The sequence below is a fragment of the Carassius gibelio genome, chromosome B8, assembly GCF_023724105.1.
Source record: "Carassius gibelio isolate Cgi1373 ecotype wild population from Czech Republic chromosome B8, carGib1.2-hapl.c, whole genome shotgun sequence".
NCBI classification, from domain to species: domain Eukaryota; kingdom Metazoa; phylum Chordata; class Actinopteri; order Cypriniformes; family Cyprinidae; genus Carassius; species Carassius gibelio.
In genome coordinates this window covers 31,140,300-31,159,294 of record NC_068403.1, presented here as the reverse complement: position 1 = coordinate 31,159,294, position 18,995 = coordinate 31,140,300, and the positions used below count along the sequence as shown (strand labels likewise).

At 41.2% G+C, this 18,995-nt stretch overlaps 1 protein-coding gene across 1 annotated transcript in view; it reads left to right on the top strand.

Annotated features, from left to right (window-relative positions):
* The window catches only part of LOC127963199 (uncharacterized), a 69,361-nt gene that overhangs the window by 42,111 nt on the left and 8,255 nt on the right, over positions 1–18,995 (top strand). The window contains exon 5 of the mRNA XM_052562967.1: positions 2,158–2,256. Within this exon, the coding sequence (XP_052418927.1) occupies positions 2,158–2,256 (99 nt within the window). The remainder of the gene's footprint in view (positions 1–2,157; positions 2,257–18,995) is intronic.

The following is an 18,995-nucleotide window of genomic DNA, read 5'->3' as shown; positions in this document are numbered from 1 at the left end:
CAGAATATGCTGATGACAATCAGTCAATCAGCTGATGGTGGGTTGCACAGGGACCTTGATGGACAGCACAGGACGGGTGAGATGGTAAGTAGAGAGCGCTGGTGAAAGATGATGTAATCCACAGCTAAACACAGAACCGGAATAAACCCACGAGACTGAAATACTGAACAGGAGGGAGACGGACATGCTGCATGGATGATCTCAAACAATGATCTGTCAAACAAGAGACGAAAGACAGGGCATTAAGTAGGCTGTGGGAATGACATGCAACTGCCACTGATCACTGATGATCAGCGGTACCTCCCACATCAAACAATCAGCATGACAACATCAACATGAGACGAGCAGGAAACAATGCATTCATGAACTGTGACAGCAGTCGCTATAAATCATTTGCAAATAGACACACAGTAGCTAGCAATATTAACTTCATTGAACCAATGTTTTCAAGAAAATATCATACATTGAATGGTGCAATTTTTTTCTTGATATGTGAATATGACCAAATTAACAGTAACGCTAATATTCAAAAGAACAGAACTCTAGCCTGTGCAATAATGTTTAAATATATAGGCTTTAAAAGCTGCTTACCTTACCCTCGTGACAATTAGTTTGCATCCAAGCTCCACTATTATCTTAATATTATTTACTTTTTAGAGGAAGCCAGCATAATAAAAAGTGTTTGTGTGGAGAATGGGAAAATGTAGGAATGTGGTAAATTATTCAAACAACATAGTAAACATGTTTATAACGCGCTAGTACCAAGGTAATATAAACTACAAACATGCTAAAAATGCATTAAGACATAATAGCACTATGCTAAAAACACAAACAACATGATAGAAATGTGCTAAAATACATTAGCAACATGCTAATGCATGTTATAGCAAGCACAAAGTAAAATATTTGTTAATTTGGTCCCTCTTTATATTAGGTGGCCTTAACTACTATGTACTTACATTAAAGAATAAGTACAATGTACTTATTGTGTTCATATTGTATTGTAAAACACTTTTGCTGCTATTGAGGTGGGATAGGGGTAAGGTTAGGGAGAGGGTTGGAGGTATGGGTAAGTTTAAGGGTGGGTTAAGGTGTAAAGTATGGGTCAACAGTGTAATTATAAATGTAATTACAGAAATTAGATACAGATGTAATTACATGTCGTTTTTTTTTTAAATATAAGTACAATGTAAAAACATGTATGAACACAATACGTACATAGTACTAAATTATTAATTAAAATGTAAGTACATAGTAGTTAAGGCCACTTAATATAAAGTGGGTCCGTTAATTTTAATTTAGTTCTGGGAGATTGAGTCACATCTCATGTTTTAGTCCTTCATCATGGACAGCAGGCCAAATTAGTTTACCCTCATTCCACTGGAAATTATAATAACATATAAACTATTGTGAGACAATCACTTACTGTTCTTGCCTTTTTGAAAATGATAAAAATCTGTCTTGAGTATGTTAAGGCAGTACAACCTTAAAACAACCTTACAACAATCTTAAAGTGACTGCAATTGTAAGAGCATTACCGAGCATTATGCTGGTATTATGCTGCATGCATGCCATGTCGTAATTACGGTGTGACGTTTAACTCAGTGCTGTTCACGTCCTCGGACTGGAGATTATCTATAGCTACAGTCAACAAAAAGAACCAACATGAAAGAATGTTACTGGCAGCTGTAAAACACAATACAAGTAATAGTTGCTATGCAAATGCATTATTATTACTCTTTATAATTATTTCTTTAGGTTGTTATTACATGGATATACTAGATATCTTACTCTGAGCTGCATGTAATTCAATTAAATTCACACTACATTTGTATGAAAACATTTACATTGGCAGAAGTCAATTAAACAAATTTTACACACAACTATTCTGAAGTAAATGCTTATTTACTTATTTTACTACTGGAAGCGGCAATATTTTTCTCTGGTTCCATGTGAGCTGCAGTGGTCACTCTCAGAAATGAAGTTGTAATTATGAGTTCTGCGAGGACATGAACACTTTTTTCAAATTACGATATGGTGTGAACACACCTTTAAAAAATTGTTTGACTGTTGTTTAAGACTGTTGCATATAAATAATACTAAAACTAAAGTTTTAAATTGAAAGATTGATGATGTCTTTTTTGGTGACCTCCACAGGTGTCACAGAAACCCAGCAACAGAGATGCTCTCTCGTCTGTGACATGTGCTGGGGCACGAAACAGAGCTATACAGAAGAAACAAGAGCAGATAGAGGAGGTAAGTTTATGTCTGTGTGATGTGTGAAGGATCATTTTCCACAGTCCCTTACGAAAAATAACCATGGTTTTATTATAGTAAAACTGTAGTAACCCATGGTTTTTTGGGGTATTGACTGCCATTTGTAAAACCACAGATTTAATACAAATACCATGGTTAAACTATGGTTAATATAGCAAAACCATGGTTAATTTGTGGTTACCATGGTTTAACTACAGTAACTATGGTTTTTTGGTTTTATTTGTAGTAAAACCATGGTTAATTTTCGTAAGGGGTATAATAAGTCAGACTGATATTGGATTTTACTAATAATTAGTGCTGGGCAATGATTATTATTATTATTTATTTATTTTTTTCAGTGTTCCTTTTACATAATAGCAGTTTAAATATTAATTGTAGCCTAAATCTCAACTTATAACATTAATGTAATTAAATTAAATATAAAACAAGCTATTTGTCACTGCCAGGACATTACAATTTTATAGAAAATATTTTATAGTTTGCTATAGAAAAACAAGTCATGCTCAGAGTCCATAGCCTTGATCATAACATTATAACAGGCACCTTCCTATTAGAGACCTGCACGATTGCGGAAACCAACACAGCAGAGTGCGTTCCAGGACAACACTTGATGTGTGGGTAGAGACTCCTGTGTGCGGGATGTGGGAGAATAATTAGGGTGTGCTCACACTAGACAATCTTAACCGTGCCAGAGCACATTTGACCCCTAATGTCTAGTTCGTTTGACTAGTGTGATCGTTCCGTATATCAGTCCCTGTCTCAGTTGAAAGAGGTGGGCAAGAGCGCGGTTCATATATATACATCAGTGAGTGTGAGCGTTAACTGTGCTGGACTGCAGATCTTCTGATACGTGCTGCATGATTGCGTAAATATTTCTAAGCGGCAAAAGCGATAGATCTGTAAAGCAATATTTTGTGAGAGAAAATTATTTTATGTCTGTTTGAATCATTTTACACCGGACTGTTTTGTGAATGAGGGTCAGTATAAAGCAGGTTTGGCACAACAGTTTCCTCTGAAGGATGGAGCAGTGCCAACTATTCGTTATCAATCTACATCAGAAGAAGTATCACGCGTAAGTTTTCAAAATAGCCTTTCTGAAAGAGATTCTTGGCACTTGCTCTTGAAACTTGAAATCTTGAAGCTACGCCTTCTTCCCCAGTAGCAACAGCTCATTTGCATTTAAAGGGAAAGAGGAAAATGGCATGTTTTGGCTCATAGCTATAACTTCACACTAACACTCTTTGGACATCACAGACTTATTTTAAATCATGTAAAAAGGGACATAATTGGTCACCTTTAAATCATTCATTGCCATTATCAACAGAAATATTCTAATCTATTCACTGCAGCACATATTTAGTTTAACTATATACAACCCATATCTTCGTTACCTACAAAACTATTCAAATAAATGCCTGGACTGATTCCATGCACAGAGACAGGGCAACTAATCTCCAAAAAAAGGAAAGCCTTCCTTGCCTGTCTATATGATGTAACCTGGAAGGCAAGTGGGTTGGCTCTTGCCAGAGCCAAAGGAGAATGTTCACAGAAGGGCAGGAAATTAAAGAGTTGGACTAGCAAACCCAAAGGTCACATGTTTGAGCTTAAATACTGGCAGGAATTATAGAAGGGGTTTTGTAAAGAGCCCCCTTCTACCTCCAATAGCCCCAATTGAGGTGTGTTTGAGCAAAAATGGCTGCCCACTTCTCCGGGTGTGTGTGTATGTGCTGTGATTGGAAGGGGGTAAATATAGTGCACAAATTCTGATTATGGGTATAATGGCGAAGGCATGTATACATTTTTAACTGTGTTTGCAGGTTATTTTTTTATTTATTTTTTTGTAGTTGAAATTGAACAAAAATGTATGCATTTCTGTAGGGCACCAATCTTATTCCAGATCATTCTTATTTTTTTTTTAAGATTGCTTTATTAAATTGAATTAGAATGTTTCATATAATTAAAATTAAAAGGCAAATTAGAGTGGAGGTTCTCTAGCTACCTGGTGATTGAGGGCAGAGGTGTGAATGAGAAATGGAAACCCTGAAGTGGATCTGTAGCTGCAAAGAATTTGATTTGCATTTGATTTCTAAATGATTATAACATGAAATGCATTTTCCTCTACTCTGATCAAATACACTACTCTGCCTGCTGTAGAGGGAAAGAGAATCAGTGACTCTGGCCATGCAGCCCCCCACCGGTACGTGCCTCAGGTTGTAAATTCTAGCTTTTGTAGAAAGTCATTTGCATATAACATGCATGCATAAGTGTTATATACGTTACACTGCAAACAGACTCATAAGAAGAACTCATAAGAGTTGTTCTATTTTGAATATAGTCTGTACGTAAGCTAGAGTCTTTGGTGTGATACACAAGGTGTCTAAGTTAAACCTAGTTCAATTATACAGTGTGTTTTTATTGCAATCATAGTCATTACATCTTTTTAAAAAAAACTGCAAAGCAGAGCTCATGATGCGATGACTCAGATACATGCGGAATGATAATTTAACCCCCCAGTGCACACACAGAGACACACCATCTCTATGGTTACCACAGATGAGGCAGTAGGTGCTATTTTGAAGTGATCTGGTAATAGCTAGCAGCTCAGACACACATAGTTACCAATAGTAACTACAAGGAAGACTGCAGTAATGATTTCAGGCCTTTTGATCACAGATGCCTGCTTCTCCACACACAAATAACAAAAATGGTAATATAGATTAGGGAACACTATTCACTATTAACTAGTTGCTTATCATATTACTAGTGTACTTACTGTTTTAGTATTTATAAAGCACATATTAATACTTTATTAATGCATGATTATATTCTAGATCCCTTTACCCTGCCCCATACCTAAACATATCTTCTACAACAACTGTCTTACTTAATATAAATAAGCAGTGCATTAGTAGTTTATTGAGGGTTTATTTAGGAAAAACACTTCAATTATTAATAATGAATATGTGTGTAACTCAGGTCACTAACAAGATCACTAGTAATTAATAAATATTTAATTTTTATTAATATCTTTAGTATTTATATGTAAATGCAGATTGAAGTCAATTTACATTATATTCCAAATCTAGAAAAAGGAAATTGCTAAAGTTGAGTAGTGAGGTGAAAGGTTAGGCCCACTCCCTGCAAAAATTTAGCGCATAAGCAGTCAGAATGAGAGTGAACTTGAACGAGAGAAGATGCAGTTGCGAATGAGCAATGTAATGAGAATCATTTGAGTAATCAAATATAGATTATTAACAAGTTTGAGGTATAAATCGTTGATATATATCTTTTAGAAGCTCACGGTTTGAAAAGAGATGTTTGAACTGAAGTTAGAATGGGATGTGATGAGACGGATGATAGAGATTTAATTTACATCTTTTCCAGGGAGAAACTATTTTATTTTTCTGATTTAAACCTCTCCTTGGCCGGGTGTTTTTTTCCTTGCTGAAGACTTCTGTTCCTAAATCTGTCCTTGCCGAATATTCATATTCCAGTTTTGACTGGTGTGCCATTCCACCAACTTGTACCTGAAACAGAGAAAAGAGAGTGAAATCTGCTGAACTGGTAAAAAGCAAACTATTTTATTTATTTATTTTGCTTTGAGTTTTTCTTTTTCCAAGTTTTTTTTCTTCCTGGATCTTCAGTAGAAAAAACACCAACGAGTCGGCCGACAACAGCCCCTGACATCACTACTGCCGCGACTATGGATAAATAGGCACCAGGAGAACGTCATTCACTTCTTTGTCTGAAGCTTGCGTCCGAAGAATGTCAGAGAGCTAGAGGATGCAGTGTCTCATTCCAAACTCAGGGAACCATGGTTACATGTGTAATCTGAGACATTCCCTTTCGAACTGTGTCCTCTAGGAGTCGCTATGGGGAACAGTATACCCACATGCTGAGGGGAGTGCAGGCCAGAATCATGACAAACACTAAGTACCAACTCTACCATTTTCAAGGGAGTTTCCCCTGAGACGTTAGATGGCTGTCCGTAACATTACCCCTTACAGCCAAAGGCCTAGGCTACATACCCAACTTAACTTGTTAGGGTCTCAGCCCGGGGTAGAGCTGAAGGCTTGGAATCAAGAAAGATTCCTATAAATTGATACGACAAAGAGCCTAGCATTTTATATTAAGTCTTGCCTGTCACACAGGGGCTACCACTTGCTCTTGCATAAGCTTGCTGAACGAGCTCTCTCAACAGATCTCTAATAGCAACATCCTGTTTAGATAGGTATCTGAGAATAAATAGGTGAAGTGGCACCCAAGATGAATGTGTCTTTTACCAACTCAAGAAAGGGCTCTGTGACGAATGGGGCGGGGCCGAGAGCTGTGGGAACAGGGCGAGGCTGGTGGAGTGATTGGAGATGAGCGAAACCTGCTCCACCCACCGGTCTCGAGTCCCACGGAGGAGATGGAAGGATATAAAACAGGAGCTATGACAGTGACAGACGAAAGAGGACCTGTCCTGGATTTTAGTTTGTGTTTTGGTTGTGTTTGTGCACGGCAGTCGGCCGTGGGGGGCGTTGCGCTGTTTTGTTTATTTGATTATTAAAGTTTGATTTGATTGTCCGCCGGTTCCCGCCTCCTTCTTCCCGATGATTATTGAGTTTTAATGCGTTACATTGGTGCGGAAACCTGGGAGAAGGAGGGACGTGCTGCTGAAGATCCCTCGTAGTGTGATGCTGGCCGCCTGTGATGTGGGGGGCGTCTGCCGTCAGTGAGGGAGCGGAGGTGTCACCGCATCCCCCATGATGGGGAGGAGCAGGGAACGGGGGACTCCTGCCGGCTGCCCAAAACCGGAGTAGCTGTCGCCGTCCACCGGGCGGTGGAGGAGTGTCATGCCGTCCGCCGAAGGTCGTCCAGTGCCACCGCTAGGCACCATGGAGGAGATCACCCAGCTGGTGGAGGGCCAAGCGGCAGCGTGTCTGGGAACCGGAATTTTTTTTTCTTTTTTTTTTGCTTCTCTCTCCCCTCTCTCATCTCTGTCGCTCCTCATCCCTCCATCTTGTTTTTTCTCGCCTCGTCTGTCCTACCCCCAGGGGCTGTCACGCTGTTTTGTGTTTATTTGATTATTAAAGATTGATTTGTTTGTCTGCCAGTTCCCGCCTCCTTGTTCCCGATGATTATGGAGTTTTAATGTGTTACAGGCATGAAGCAACCACGCAAAGCCCTCACCATATAGGATTTTAGAAAGAATGCAGAGCACTAGCGTGCGTACTTACCACAGTGTGAATTTCAGAAAGTGCACAAAGACATGGATTTTACAATACTGCACTATGATAGAGCAGCTCATAGATGGAATGGTGCATTCCAAAACAATATGTTTGAGAGTCGTCAACTCGATCTGAGGTCATCATGCTGGAAAAAACAGATAGCTCAATCTCATGTGAGAGGAGAACTCTGATTCAGAAAGAAAGTAGAGCAATCTTAGGCAACCATTTTGGTAAAGGGGAGTGCTGTTAAACTACCACAAGAACTGCCAAATAGCCCCTCATGTTGAGGGAATTGATGCTTGAAGTGTATAAATAAAGATAAACTGGCTGAGTGGAGCCCAGGAACCAAGGTCTAACCATCTAAAAAAAAAAGGGAACGAAGCTGTGCATGTAACCCTTACTGTACAGGATATAAGAAAGTGTGCGTAGTCTTGGGTGTACACCTTCCACTCAAGTGGATTTTAGAAAGTGTGCAAAGTGTTAAACGTTCACACACACCACTATATGGTTATCAGAAAGTACACAGAGCTTAGCATCTGTACTTAACCTCTTAGCCTTAGTGTTGAGGATGCCCGCGTGGGGGTGCCACGCAGGCATCCTCAACACTCCTCAACTCAGGTGTAATCACAGCTATCACGGCTATAGATGAACGCCATAGAGAGAGAGCATCTCTGATTACCATCTCTATAACTGGCCATCAGCACATCAGCGCATCTTTTCATTGTAATTCATTGTAAATGGTGCATTTCTAGCAGTCTTAGGATGTTCTATAATTGGCATATAAAGTTAAAAAAAAAATGTACTTTTTATTTTTTTTATTTTTAATTTTTTACTCAAATTATTCTTATTGTATTTTTCTAGTTCTCAAATAAATCACTTATATGATGTCTAAAATCCTGTCTAGTTTTTTTCTAATAGAAAAAAAAACCTATGCAGTGGTATGTTTAATGGCTGAAATAGTTTGTAGAAGCCTTCAAAACAGTTGATAAATATTTTTTTATATTTGGGGGGGTGGAGGGGGGGGGGGGGGGTCTGCAGGAATTTAATTTTTTATGATATCTTCTTCAGATTTGAAATAGAAACTCAAGAGACATGTGACTTCCAACCCATTAATTTTCAAGATTGCTCCAGGACTGATTTCAAGAAGGCCCAAAGGGTCTTCTTTCCAAATACACTAAAATGATGTGTGTAAAACACTGAAGTAAGGAACTGTTACAATTTTAAGTTAGGTAGGGCACTTTCAGTTGTGATTCCCATAATGGGGTGTGCTAGCTAACAGGTTAAAGCTTTCTAAGCATCACAGAGGTGCCAAACTGCACGGAAGAGACAAGCTCAAATGTATAAACCTCTGGCAAGAGGATAATCACCTGGGGCAGCAAATACAAGAAGATTTACATAACTACCACCTCGACTTCCCGCTCGATGCATCAGCAATAAGGGATATCCAAGCAACCAGGAAGCCCCTCAGGGTGACCTGGCCAGACATCCATGAAACTCCTTTTGCAGTGCCGTGCCGGGCCTGATGATCAAGAAGGCTCCCGCAGAAACCTGTGATCTTGGCCGCCTGGTACCGGTAACTGGACATAATGCTGACGAGTTAGTAGTTTAGTAAACACTGTAATTGAGCACTGTAAACAAAAAAATTACAGAGAATTAGCACACACATAACCACCAGCAATTTGATATGAAGTTTAAATAGAATGGGTTTCATACTCACCCACCTCCAGCTCACCCACGCCTCCTTTTAGTCCGGACCATCAGTAAGGTGGTTGCTATGAACATAGAACCAACCAAAACATCATAGGTCCAGCACAGGAGACTGTTATGCAAGAAGTTCCCACCTAACCTCGGTCAGGTGGAGAGCTGGTGGTTATTGGGGAATTAGGAAGGGGAGGATAAGGGCAGATGTAAAACCCTCCAAAAGGGAACGAGTAGATACCTAAGTATCGCTCTGATTCAGACAAGAATGCTGCCTCGTCTGGATCACACCCTTTAGGTCTTGCCTACCTCCCTGTGACCCATGATTCCTCTTACCCCTACCCACAGGTGGGTTTTGTAGAATGGAGAGAGAGAACTGTGGTTCGGCGCAACTCAGCTTCAGTAGATCAGCCTGATATTCTTGAAGCACCACTATCTTGTGCAATGAAGCCACAGCCTGACCTGCTGCTGTGTATGCCTTGCCATTTAAGCAAAATGGATCCTGAAGGGGATTAGATGACAAGGAGGGATATTTAAGAGAGGACGTCTCCCCCACAGATAGCTAGCCATCATCGCTTCCACAGGGGTATTCTCATAGCTGCTTTCGCGCATCGCCTCGATGTTGGCATAACTCACTGAAACCAATGGATGCGAGAAGAAAACAGCCTCTTTCATACCTTTCCGACCTCTGCTTGGAGATCAGGCAAAAATGGAAGGTTCAACTGAACTGGAGGGCCATGGTCAGAAAGATAACGCTCGTCAAGCCAGCCTCGCGGCGTCACCTTGCTGGCATGCTTCCATGGCAAGTCCAACTTTGCCATGGCGCAATCCATAACCTCCAACAGCTCTACATAGTGAGAGCAGGAGGATTGAGAAGGCTCAGCCTCAGGTTCTTCGCCACCCTCGGACATCTCCTTCTCTTCCTGGGAAGAACCCAGCATGGCACTGACCTCAGTATCAGAAAGTGTTAAAGACGTAACATCCTCCTCTTGAGGTTCACTCACGTCTGCCGCCGACGAGCGCGAAAGGGAAAGTCCCTCTCTAAACTCCTCAGCCAGATCCACCTGTGATCCCCACGAGCTCACTCTCCTCTGTGCCTCAGCAGCGGTGGGTTCTGAACCGTGGGATGGCTGAGAGCCATAGAGTCATAGAAAAATGCTCACAATGCATGTAGATTGCCCCCTCAAGGACATCGCATGCATGCTCATCACTAGTGTTAATTTTGTCACCTATTTTAAATTTAGTCTTAGTCTTTGTTTGGTCTTGTTTAGTCTTTAGTTTTAATCATACTTAGTCATTCACATATCTTTTTTTGTTTAGTTTTAGACAAAAGAAAACTCAAGGTATCTTAGTCAAGTTTTAGTTGACTAAAAGTCTAATAGAAGTCTTTCTAATAAAAGTCTAAAGTATAGTTTTAGTCAAATATGTTATGTCTTTTTTTTTAAATAACACATTATTACTGAGATTATTACTGATAAACATTTCAGTAAAAAAGTGTTTCACATATCTCACACATTGGTTAAATGTCATAATTACCTGACAAAATATACATGTTGAATGATCTTTCTTGAAAGCAAATGTTAAACTTTTCTGTTTTTAAATTTCTGATACATAACCTGCTTAATGTGCCAAAACACCATAGCTAACTGGTTGATTTACAGCGTAGATGCCTAAAATCAGCATTAGCTTATGAGACGTTAATTTAGGTTAACTTACCTGAATGTGTGGGTGGTTAGCCTTCAGATGTCGTTTAAGGTTGGTGGTGTTTTACCCTGAAATTCTTTGTCTGCAGAGTTTCCCGTCAGTTATGATGACACATTCTGACTTTTTGTCAGTATCATTGTACATAAAATGCGACCAAATATTGAGCGTCTAGCATGTCATCGTTGCTCGCCACTCATGTTCGCTTTGGGTGTTGTGTGTTCAGCAGTTTCATGTTGCAGCCACAGGCTGTAACTTGTGCAACAGCGAGAAGCCGCAAACTCGTTCTGAATATTTTAAAGGCGTAACAACTGATGCAAAGGCAGAGACAATTGTAGACGAAAATGAAGAGAGATTTTAACTTAGTTTTTATTTTATGCAAAACATTTTCGTCTCATCTACTTTCGTCAACAATAATGCATGTTAATTTAGTCTTAGTCAGCATTTTTGGACAGTGGTACAGTCTTGTCATCGTATCATCTTAGTCATGAAAAAAAAAGGTCGTTGACGAACATATCTCACATCGTCTGACGAAATTAACACTACTCTTCACCCAAACAAACAACGCAAAAACTGTGTGTGTTATCAGGAGGCAAATAACGCCAACACGGGTGCACACACTGTCTTAATGCCTTGCTATTGGTTGCCATGATAAACAGAGAAAGATTGCTCTTACCAGTTAATTCAGATGCACGCTTCAAACAAAACAGTCAGTGACATCAGGGGTTGTCACCGGCCAACACGTTGTTGTTTTTTTAATGTATGCTTCAGACACGGGTCACGACGAGGTGTTCCCCATAGAGACCCCTTGTGGACGCAGTTCGAACTTCCCTTGAAAGGCAATCAAATTAATCCCTATGCATTGTGACAATACATTGATGTGTAAAGACATAAAACGATTGGTCTGTGCAAGAAACTGAACAATATTTATACCTCTGATTAACAAAATATCCGAACTGTTAGAACTCTCCTAAATGCGTCCTCCTGAGTGCGTTATCAGCAGAAGGCGCATGAAGCGTCTTCTTCTTCTTCTTGCTGTATGAGAGATCGCAGACTTACAGTATAAGTATATTAATGCCACCTATCTCTCAAATGGACCATTGACACTATCTACAATCTCAATTAGGAGTCAACCTGAGACACAGGTGACGGTAATGCACTTATAAGTCTGCGATACTCCATAAAGAGCTAAAAATCTCAGTTTGTGTTTTACTGAAGAAAAAAAAATTACCTACATCCTTGAAGCCCTGGGGGTAAGCAGATAAACATCACATTTTCATTTTTGGGTGAACTATCCCTTTAACCCGAGAGAAGGGGAAATCAGGGTTTTCCGTTCCAGTAAAAGACAAAACTAAACCTCTCTGGTCGGGAGCAGGCTTTCTTCGGTAAACCCAGAATTTATTTTGGGGTCCTACGCCTAAGCTTTCTGCATCATGACTTGCAATACATCATCATAACACATTAATTTAGCATGGCACTTGCACTTAAAATAGTTTTGCAATTTTTTTGCTCTTAAAGTATCACTTCAAAAAAATGAGTGAAAAAAAGAAAGTTATCAGGAAACAAGGCAGGAAGCAACGCAATATATATATATATATATATATATATATATATATATATATATATATATATATATATATATATGGTAAAAATCACAAGTAAAGGACTGTGTATATTAGCCTGGATTGTCAAGTCAAGTCAAGTCACCTTTATTTATATAGCGCTTTAAACAAAATACATTGTGTCAAAGCAACTGAACAACATTCATTAGGAAAACAGTGTGTCAATAATGCAAAATGATAGTTAAAGGCAGTTCATCATTGAATTCAGTGATGTCATCTCTGTTCATTTAAATAGTGTCTGTGCATTTATTTGCAATCAAATCAACGATATCGCTGTAGATGAAGTGACCCCAACTAAGCAAGCCAGAGGCGACAGCGGCAAGGAACCGAAACTCCATCGGTGACAGAATGGAGAAAAAAACCTTGGGGGAAACCAGGCTCAGTTGGGGGGCCAGTTCTCCTCTGACCAGAGGAAACCAGTAGTTCAAGTCCAGGCTGCAGCAAAGTCAGATTGTGAAGAAGAATCATCTGTTTCTTGTGGTCTTGTCCTGGTGGTCCTCTGAGACAAAGTCTTTACAGGGGATCTGTATCTGGGGCTCTAGTTGTCCTGGTCTCCACTGTCTTTCATTGCAGTAGAGGTCCTTTCTAGGTGCTGATCCACCATCTGATCTGGATATGTACTGGATCTGGTGGCTACGGTGACCTCGGAATAAGAGAGAAACAGACAAATATTAGCGTAGATGCCATTATTCTAATGATTTAGCAAGTACATAGGGTGTTATGGGAAGTGTTCCCGGTTCTGGTTTACCTAATTAATGCAGCCTAAAAATCCTTTAACGGATTTGGATATTAAAAGCATATTAGTATGTTATGTGTAAGCCAGGTTAAAGAGATGGGTCTTTAATCTAGATTTAAATTGCAAGAGTGTGTCTGCCTCCCCGAACAATGTTAGGTAGGTTATTCCAGAGTTTAGGCACCAAATAGGAAAAGGATCTGCCGCCCGCAGTTGATTTTGATATTCTAGGTAGAACGTACCTAGAATACCTTTGAGAACATAGCGGACGTAGAGGATTATAATGTAAAAGGAGCTCATTCAAATACTGCTGTGCTAAACCGTTCAGGGCTTTATAAGTAATAAGTAATATTTTAAAATCTAAACAATGTTTGATAGGGAGCCAGTGCAATGTTGACACGACCGGGCTAATATGGTCATACTTCCTGGTTCTAGTAAGAACTCTTGCTGCTGCATTTTTGACTAGCTGTAGTTTGTTTACTAAGCGTGCAGAACAACCACCCAATAAAGCATTACAATAATCTAACCTTGAAGTCATAAATGCATGGATCAGCATTTCTGCATTTGACATTGAGAGCATAGGCCGTAATTTAGATATAATTTTCAGGTGGAAAAATGCAGTTTTATAAATGCCAGAAATGTGGCTTTCTAAGGAAAGATCGCGATCAAATAGCACACCTAGGTTTCTAACTGATGACTAAGAATTGACAGAGCAACCATCAAGTCTTAGAAAGTGTTCTAGGTTATTATAAGCAGAGTTTTTAGGTCCTATAATTAACGCCTCAGTTTTTTTCAGAATTTAGCAGTAAGAAATTACTCGACATCCAGTTTTTTATATCGACTATGCATTTCATTAGTTTTTAAAATTGGTGTGTTTCACCGGGCCGCAAAGAAATATAGAGCTGAGTATCATCAGCATAACATCAGCAGTAAAAAGCTAACACCATGTTTCCTGTTGATATCTCCCAAGGGTAACATATAAAGCATGAAGAGTAGCGGCCCTAGTACTGAGCCTTGAGGTACTCCATACTGCACTTGTGATCGATATGATACATCTTCATTCACTGCTACGAACTGATTGTCACGGTTCATTGATACATAGTGTCACCTTGTTGTCTGTGTGTAGGTTGCGGGTTGTATCACCTGATTGTTCTGATTACTGATCAGCGGCAGCTGCGGCTCATTCCATCTGGCCTATATTAATGCCTTGTCTTTCGTCTCATGTTTGTCAGATCGTTGTTTGGAGTCCTGGTGTTGTGTTGTTCCCCGTGTAGTTGTTCCTGCTCTGGATCCCTCGTCGCAGTTTCCTGTTGCCTGTTTGTTCCTTGGATATTCGTTCTGGATTACATCGTTCATCATTTCAGCCACGGGCACTTCACGGACTTCTCTCACCACGAGCACCAACCTCCATCAAGGTCCCTGTGTTGCCATCTCTCCTGCTGCTAGTTTGTCTTGTCGTCTTCTGCAAATCTGACTCTTCTGTGATATACGCTCATTAAAGAGATATTAACTTGCACTTGCATCCAGTCTTCTTTTCCGTGACAGAACGATCTGACCACTATCATGGATGCAGCGAGTTCAGTGGCTTTCACCGAGTTCATTAACCACAGTATAACTCGTATAGATCAGCAGCAGGAGAGCATCTCTTCCACCGGACGCGCCGTCCAGGCGCTGGTAACACAGGTGTCCGAGCTCTCCCAACAGATGCAACAACTTCGCGCTCCCACTGCGCATGCCCCGCCGACTGTTTCCCCACCGCCTTCAGAACTACGGGACGTCTCGGAACCCCGCCTCCCCGTGCCACAGACTTATTCTGGTGAGTCTGACTTTTGTAGAGCATTCCTCAACAAGTGTTCTCTCCACTTCACTTTACAGCCCAGTACGTTCGAGAGGGAGGAGTCCAAAGTGGCATTCGTACTCACGCTTCTCATGGGGAAGGCGGGAACTTGCGTAATGCTTATCATTTGGTCCGCATCAGGGAGGGAGATGAGTGGAAGACCACTTTTAACACCCCCAGAGGGCACTTTGAATACTTGGTTATGCCCTTCGGGCTTTCCAACTCCCCTGCGGTCTTCCAGGCACTCGTTAATAATGTGTTGAGAGACATGGTTGATCAGTTCATATATGTCTACCTGGATGACATATTGATATTTTCTTCGTCTCTCCAGGAACATGTTCAACACGTCAGACGAGTGCTTCAGCGGCTGTTAGAGAATGGTCTTTTTGTCAAGGCGGAGAAATGTGAATTTCATGCACAATCTGTTTCCTTCCTAGGGTACATCATCTCGTCTGAGGGAATTCGCATGGATCCTGACAAGGTCAAGGCTGTGGTGGATTGGCCAAGTCCAGATTCCCGTAAGGCCCTACAGCGGTTTCTGGGGTTCGCCAATTTCTACCGGCATTTTATTCGCAATTTCAGCCAACTAGCCACGCCTCTGACTGCCTTGACCTCCCCCAGAACGGCTTTCAGGTGGTCAGATGCAGCCGAAGCTGCATTTGCTAAACTGAAGAGTCGCTTCGTTTCGGCTCCCATTCTGATTGCCCCTGATTCTTCATGTCAGTTCGTGGTGGAGGTCGATGCGTCAGAGGTGGGGGTAGGAGCAGTTCTTTCCCAGCGGTCTCCCTCAGATAACAAGATGCACCCTTGCGCGTTTTACTCTCATGGTTTATCTCCCGCGGAAAGTAATTATGATATTGGTAACAGCGAGTTGTTTTGCTTGATATACGGTTGTTTTGACCGTTGTGGACCGGTTCTCGAAGGCGACCCATTTCATACCCTTGGCCAAATTACCTTCTGCCAAGGAGACCGCGGTCGCTGTCATTGACCACATCTTCCGGATACATGGCCTCCCGGTGGATGTGGTTTCTGACAGGGGGCCCCAGTTTGTGTCCAAATTCTGGCAGGAGTTCTGTAAATTGCTGGGGGCAACGGTTAGTCTTTCCTCTGGGTTCCATCCCCAGACCAATGGTCAGACCGAGAGAGCCAACCAGGATTTAGAACGCATGTTGCGATGTTTGGCATCCAAGAATCCTTCTTCCTGGAGCCAACAACTCTCTATGATTGAGTATGCACATAATTCGTTACCAGTGTCTTCTACGGGCCTCTCCCCATTTGAATCTAGCTTAGGTTACCAGCCACCAGTTTTTCCCAGTCTGGAATCCGAAGTCGCGGTCCCCTCTGCCCACGCCTTCGTCCAGAGGTGCCGCCACACCTGGAACAGAGCCTGTGAGACTCTCTTGCAGGTGAGGGTGCGCACCAAGGCTAAGACCGATCGCCACTGGTCAAAGCCACCCGAATACGTCGTCGGTCAAAAAGTGTGGCTTTCTACTAAGAATATTCCGCTCCGCTCCGTTGCTAATAAACTTGCTCCCAAATTCATTGGCCCGTTTACTGTCACCAATATCATTAGTCCGGTGAAAGTCCGCCTCAAATTGCCTCCAGCGTACAGGAGGATTCATCCTGCCTTTCATGTTTCCAAAATTAAACCAATTTTTCACTCACCACTTAATCCGCCGGCCCCGGTTCCTCCACCGCGGCTACTCGTAGACGGGGAACCCACTTATTTGGTTAACTGTATTCTGGACTCGAGGCGGAGGGGACGTGGATTCCAGTACTTGGTGGACTGGGAAGGTCCCTGTGTTGCCATCTCTCCTGCTGCTAGTTTGTCTTGTGGTCTCCTGCAAATCTGAGTCTTCTGTGATATACGCTCATTAAAGAGATATTAACTTGCACTTGCATCCAATCTTCTTTTCCGTGACACTGATGGCGGTCATATAAGTACGATTTAAACCATGCTAATGCACTTCCATTAATGCCAACAAAGTGTTCAAGTCTATGCAAAAGAATGCTGTGGTCAATTGTGTCAAACGCAGCACTAAGATCCAATAAAACTAGTAGAGAGATATACCCACGATCAGATGATAAGAGCAGATCATTTGTAACTAAGGAGAGCAGTCTCAGTACTATGATAAGGTCTAAATCCTGACTGGAAATCCTCACATATACCATTTTTCTCTAAGAATGAATATAATTGTGAGGATACCACCTTTTCTAGTATCTTGGACAGAAAAGAGAGATTCGAGATTGGTCTATAATTATCTAGTTCTTTGGGGTCAAGTTGTGGTTTTTTAATGAGAGGCTTAATAACAGCCAGTTTGAATGTTTTGGGTACATATCCTAATGACAATGAGCAATTAATAATAGTCAGAAGAGGATCTATGACTTCTGGAAGCACTTCTTTCAGGAGCTTAGATGGTATAGGGTCTAACATACATGTTGTTGGTTTAGATGATTTAACAAGTTTATACAATTCTTCCTCTCCTATAGTAGAGAATAAGTGGAACTGTTCCTCAGGGGGTCTATAGTGCACTGTCTGATGCAATACTGTAGCTGACGGCTGAATGGTTGCAATTTTATCTCTAATAGTATTGATTTTAGAAGTAAAGTGGTTCATAAAGTCATTACTGCTGTGGTTTTGTGAAATGTCAACACTTGTTGAGGCTTTATTTTTCATTAATTTAGCCACTGTGTTGAATAAATACCTGGGGTTATGTTTGTTTTCTTCTAAAAGAGAAGAAAAGTAATCAGATCTAGCAGTTTTTAATGCTTTTCTGTAGGATAGGTTACTTTCCTGCCAAGCAATACGAAATACCTCTAGTTTTGTTTTCCTCCAGCTGCGCTCCATTTTTCGGGCTGCTCTCTTTAGGGTGCGAGTATGCTCGAGGTATCAACAGCTCCTTTGAATCTCATTCAGTTACTGTTACCTACCCTTTTAAAATACATTTTGTAGTTGTCTATCGACCCCCAGGACCACTGGGTAACTTTTTGGATGAATTAGATGTGTTGCTCGCAACCTTTTCTGAGGATAGTACTCCCCTAGATATGCTTGGAGATTTCAACATCCATTTAGATAAACCTCTGTTTGCTGATTTCCACTCTCTGCTTGCCTCTTTTGATCTCAACCGTGTGTCAACTACTGCAACTCACAAATCAGGCAACCAACTGGATTATACATGACACTGCTCTACTGATCTTGTACTAGTTACTCCACTGCACACGTCGTATCACTTCCTCCTCACTCTTAACCTCAACATGGTCCCTGACACATCACTTACCCCTCCACATGTCATCTTTCGACGTAACCTACGCACACTTTCACCCTCCTGGCTATCTGCAATGGTTTCATCTTCACTTCCTTCCCCTAAACTGTTTGCATCTTTGGACGTGAACAGTGCTACTGATACTTTCTGCTCCACTCTTACATCTTGTTTAGACACTATTTGCCCCTTATCTTCCAGGCCAGCTCGTAACACCCCTTCTGCCCCTTGGCTATCTGATGTTCTACGCGAACACCGTTCTAAGCTTAGAGCTTCTGAAAGGGTGTGGCGCAAGTCCAAAAATACTACCGACCTTCTTCTTCTTCGGCGGTCACTCGAAACGAGTATGACTGTCCTCTCCGTTGGGTTGCCTTATTTGTGGATCCTCAGTATGTCTTTTTAGCAGAGGAGACATTAGCAGAGAAATAAGATAGGAGTGACTGATACACAATAAGGTCAGTAGTTTTCTAGTTTTCAGTTTTTACAGGACTGACGGCAGGCTCTTCAACCTTAACAGGTTCAAAGCCAAGAGCAAAGTCAGATATGCCACCCTCATAGAGCTGCAATACACCGATGATAACGCTATTGCAGCACACTCTCCTGAAGACCTCCAGGACATCCTAAATGCCTTTGCCAAGGCATACAGAGCCCTGG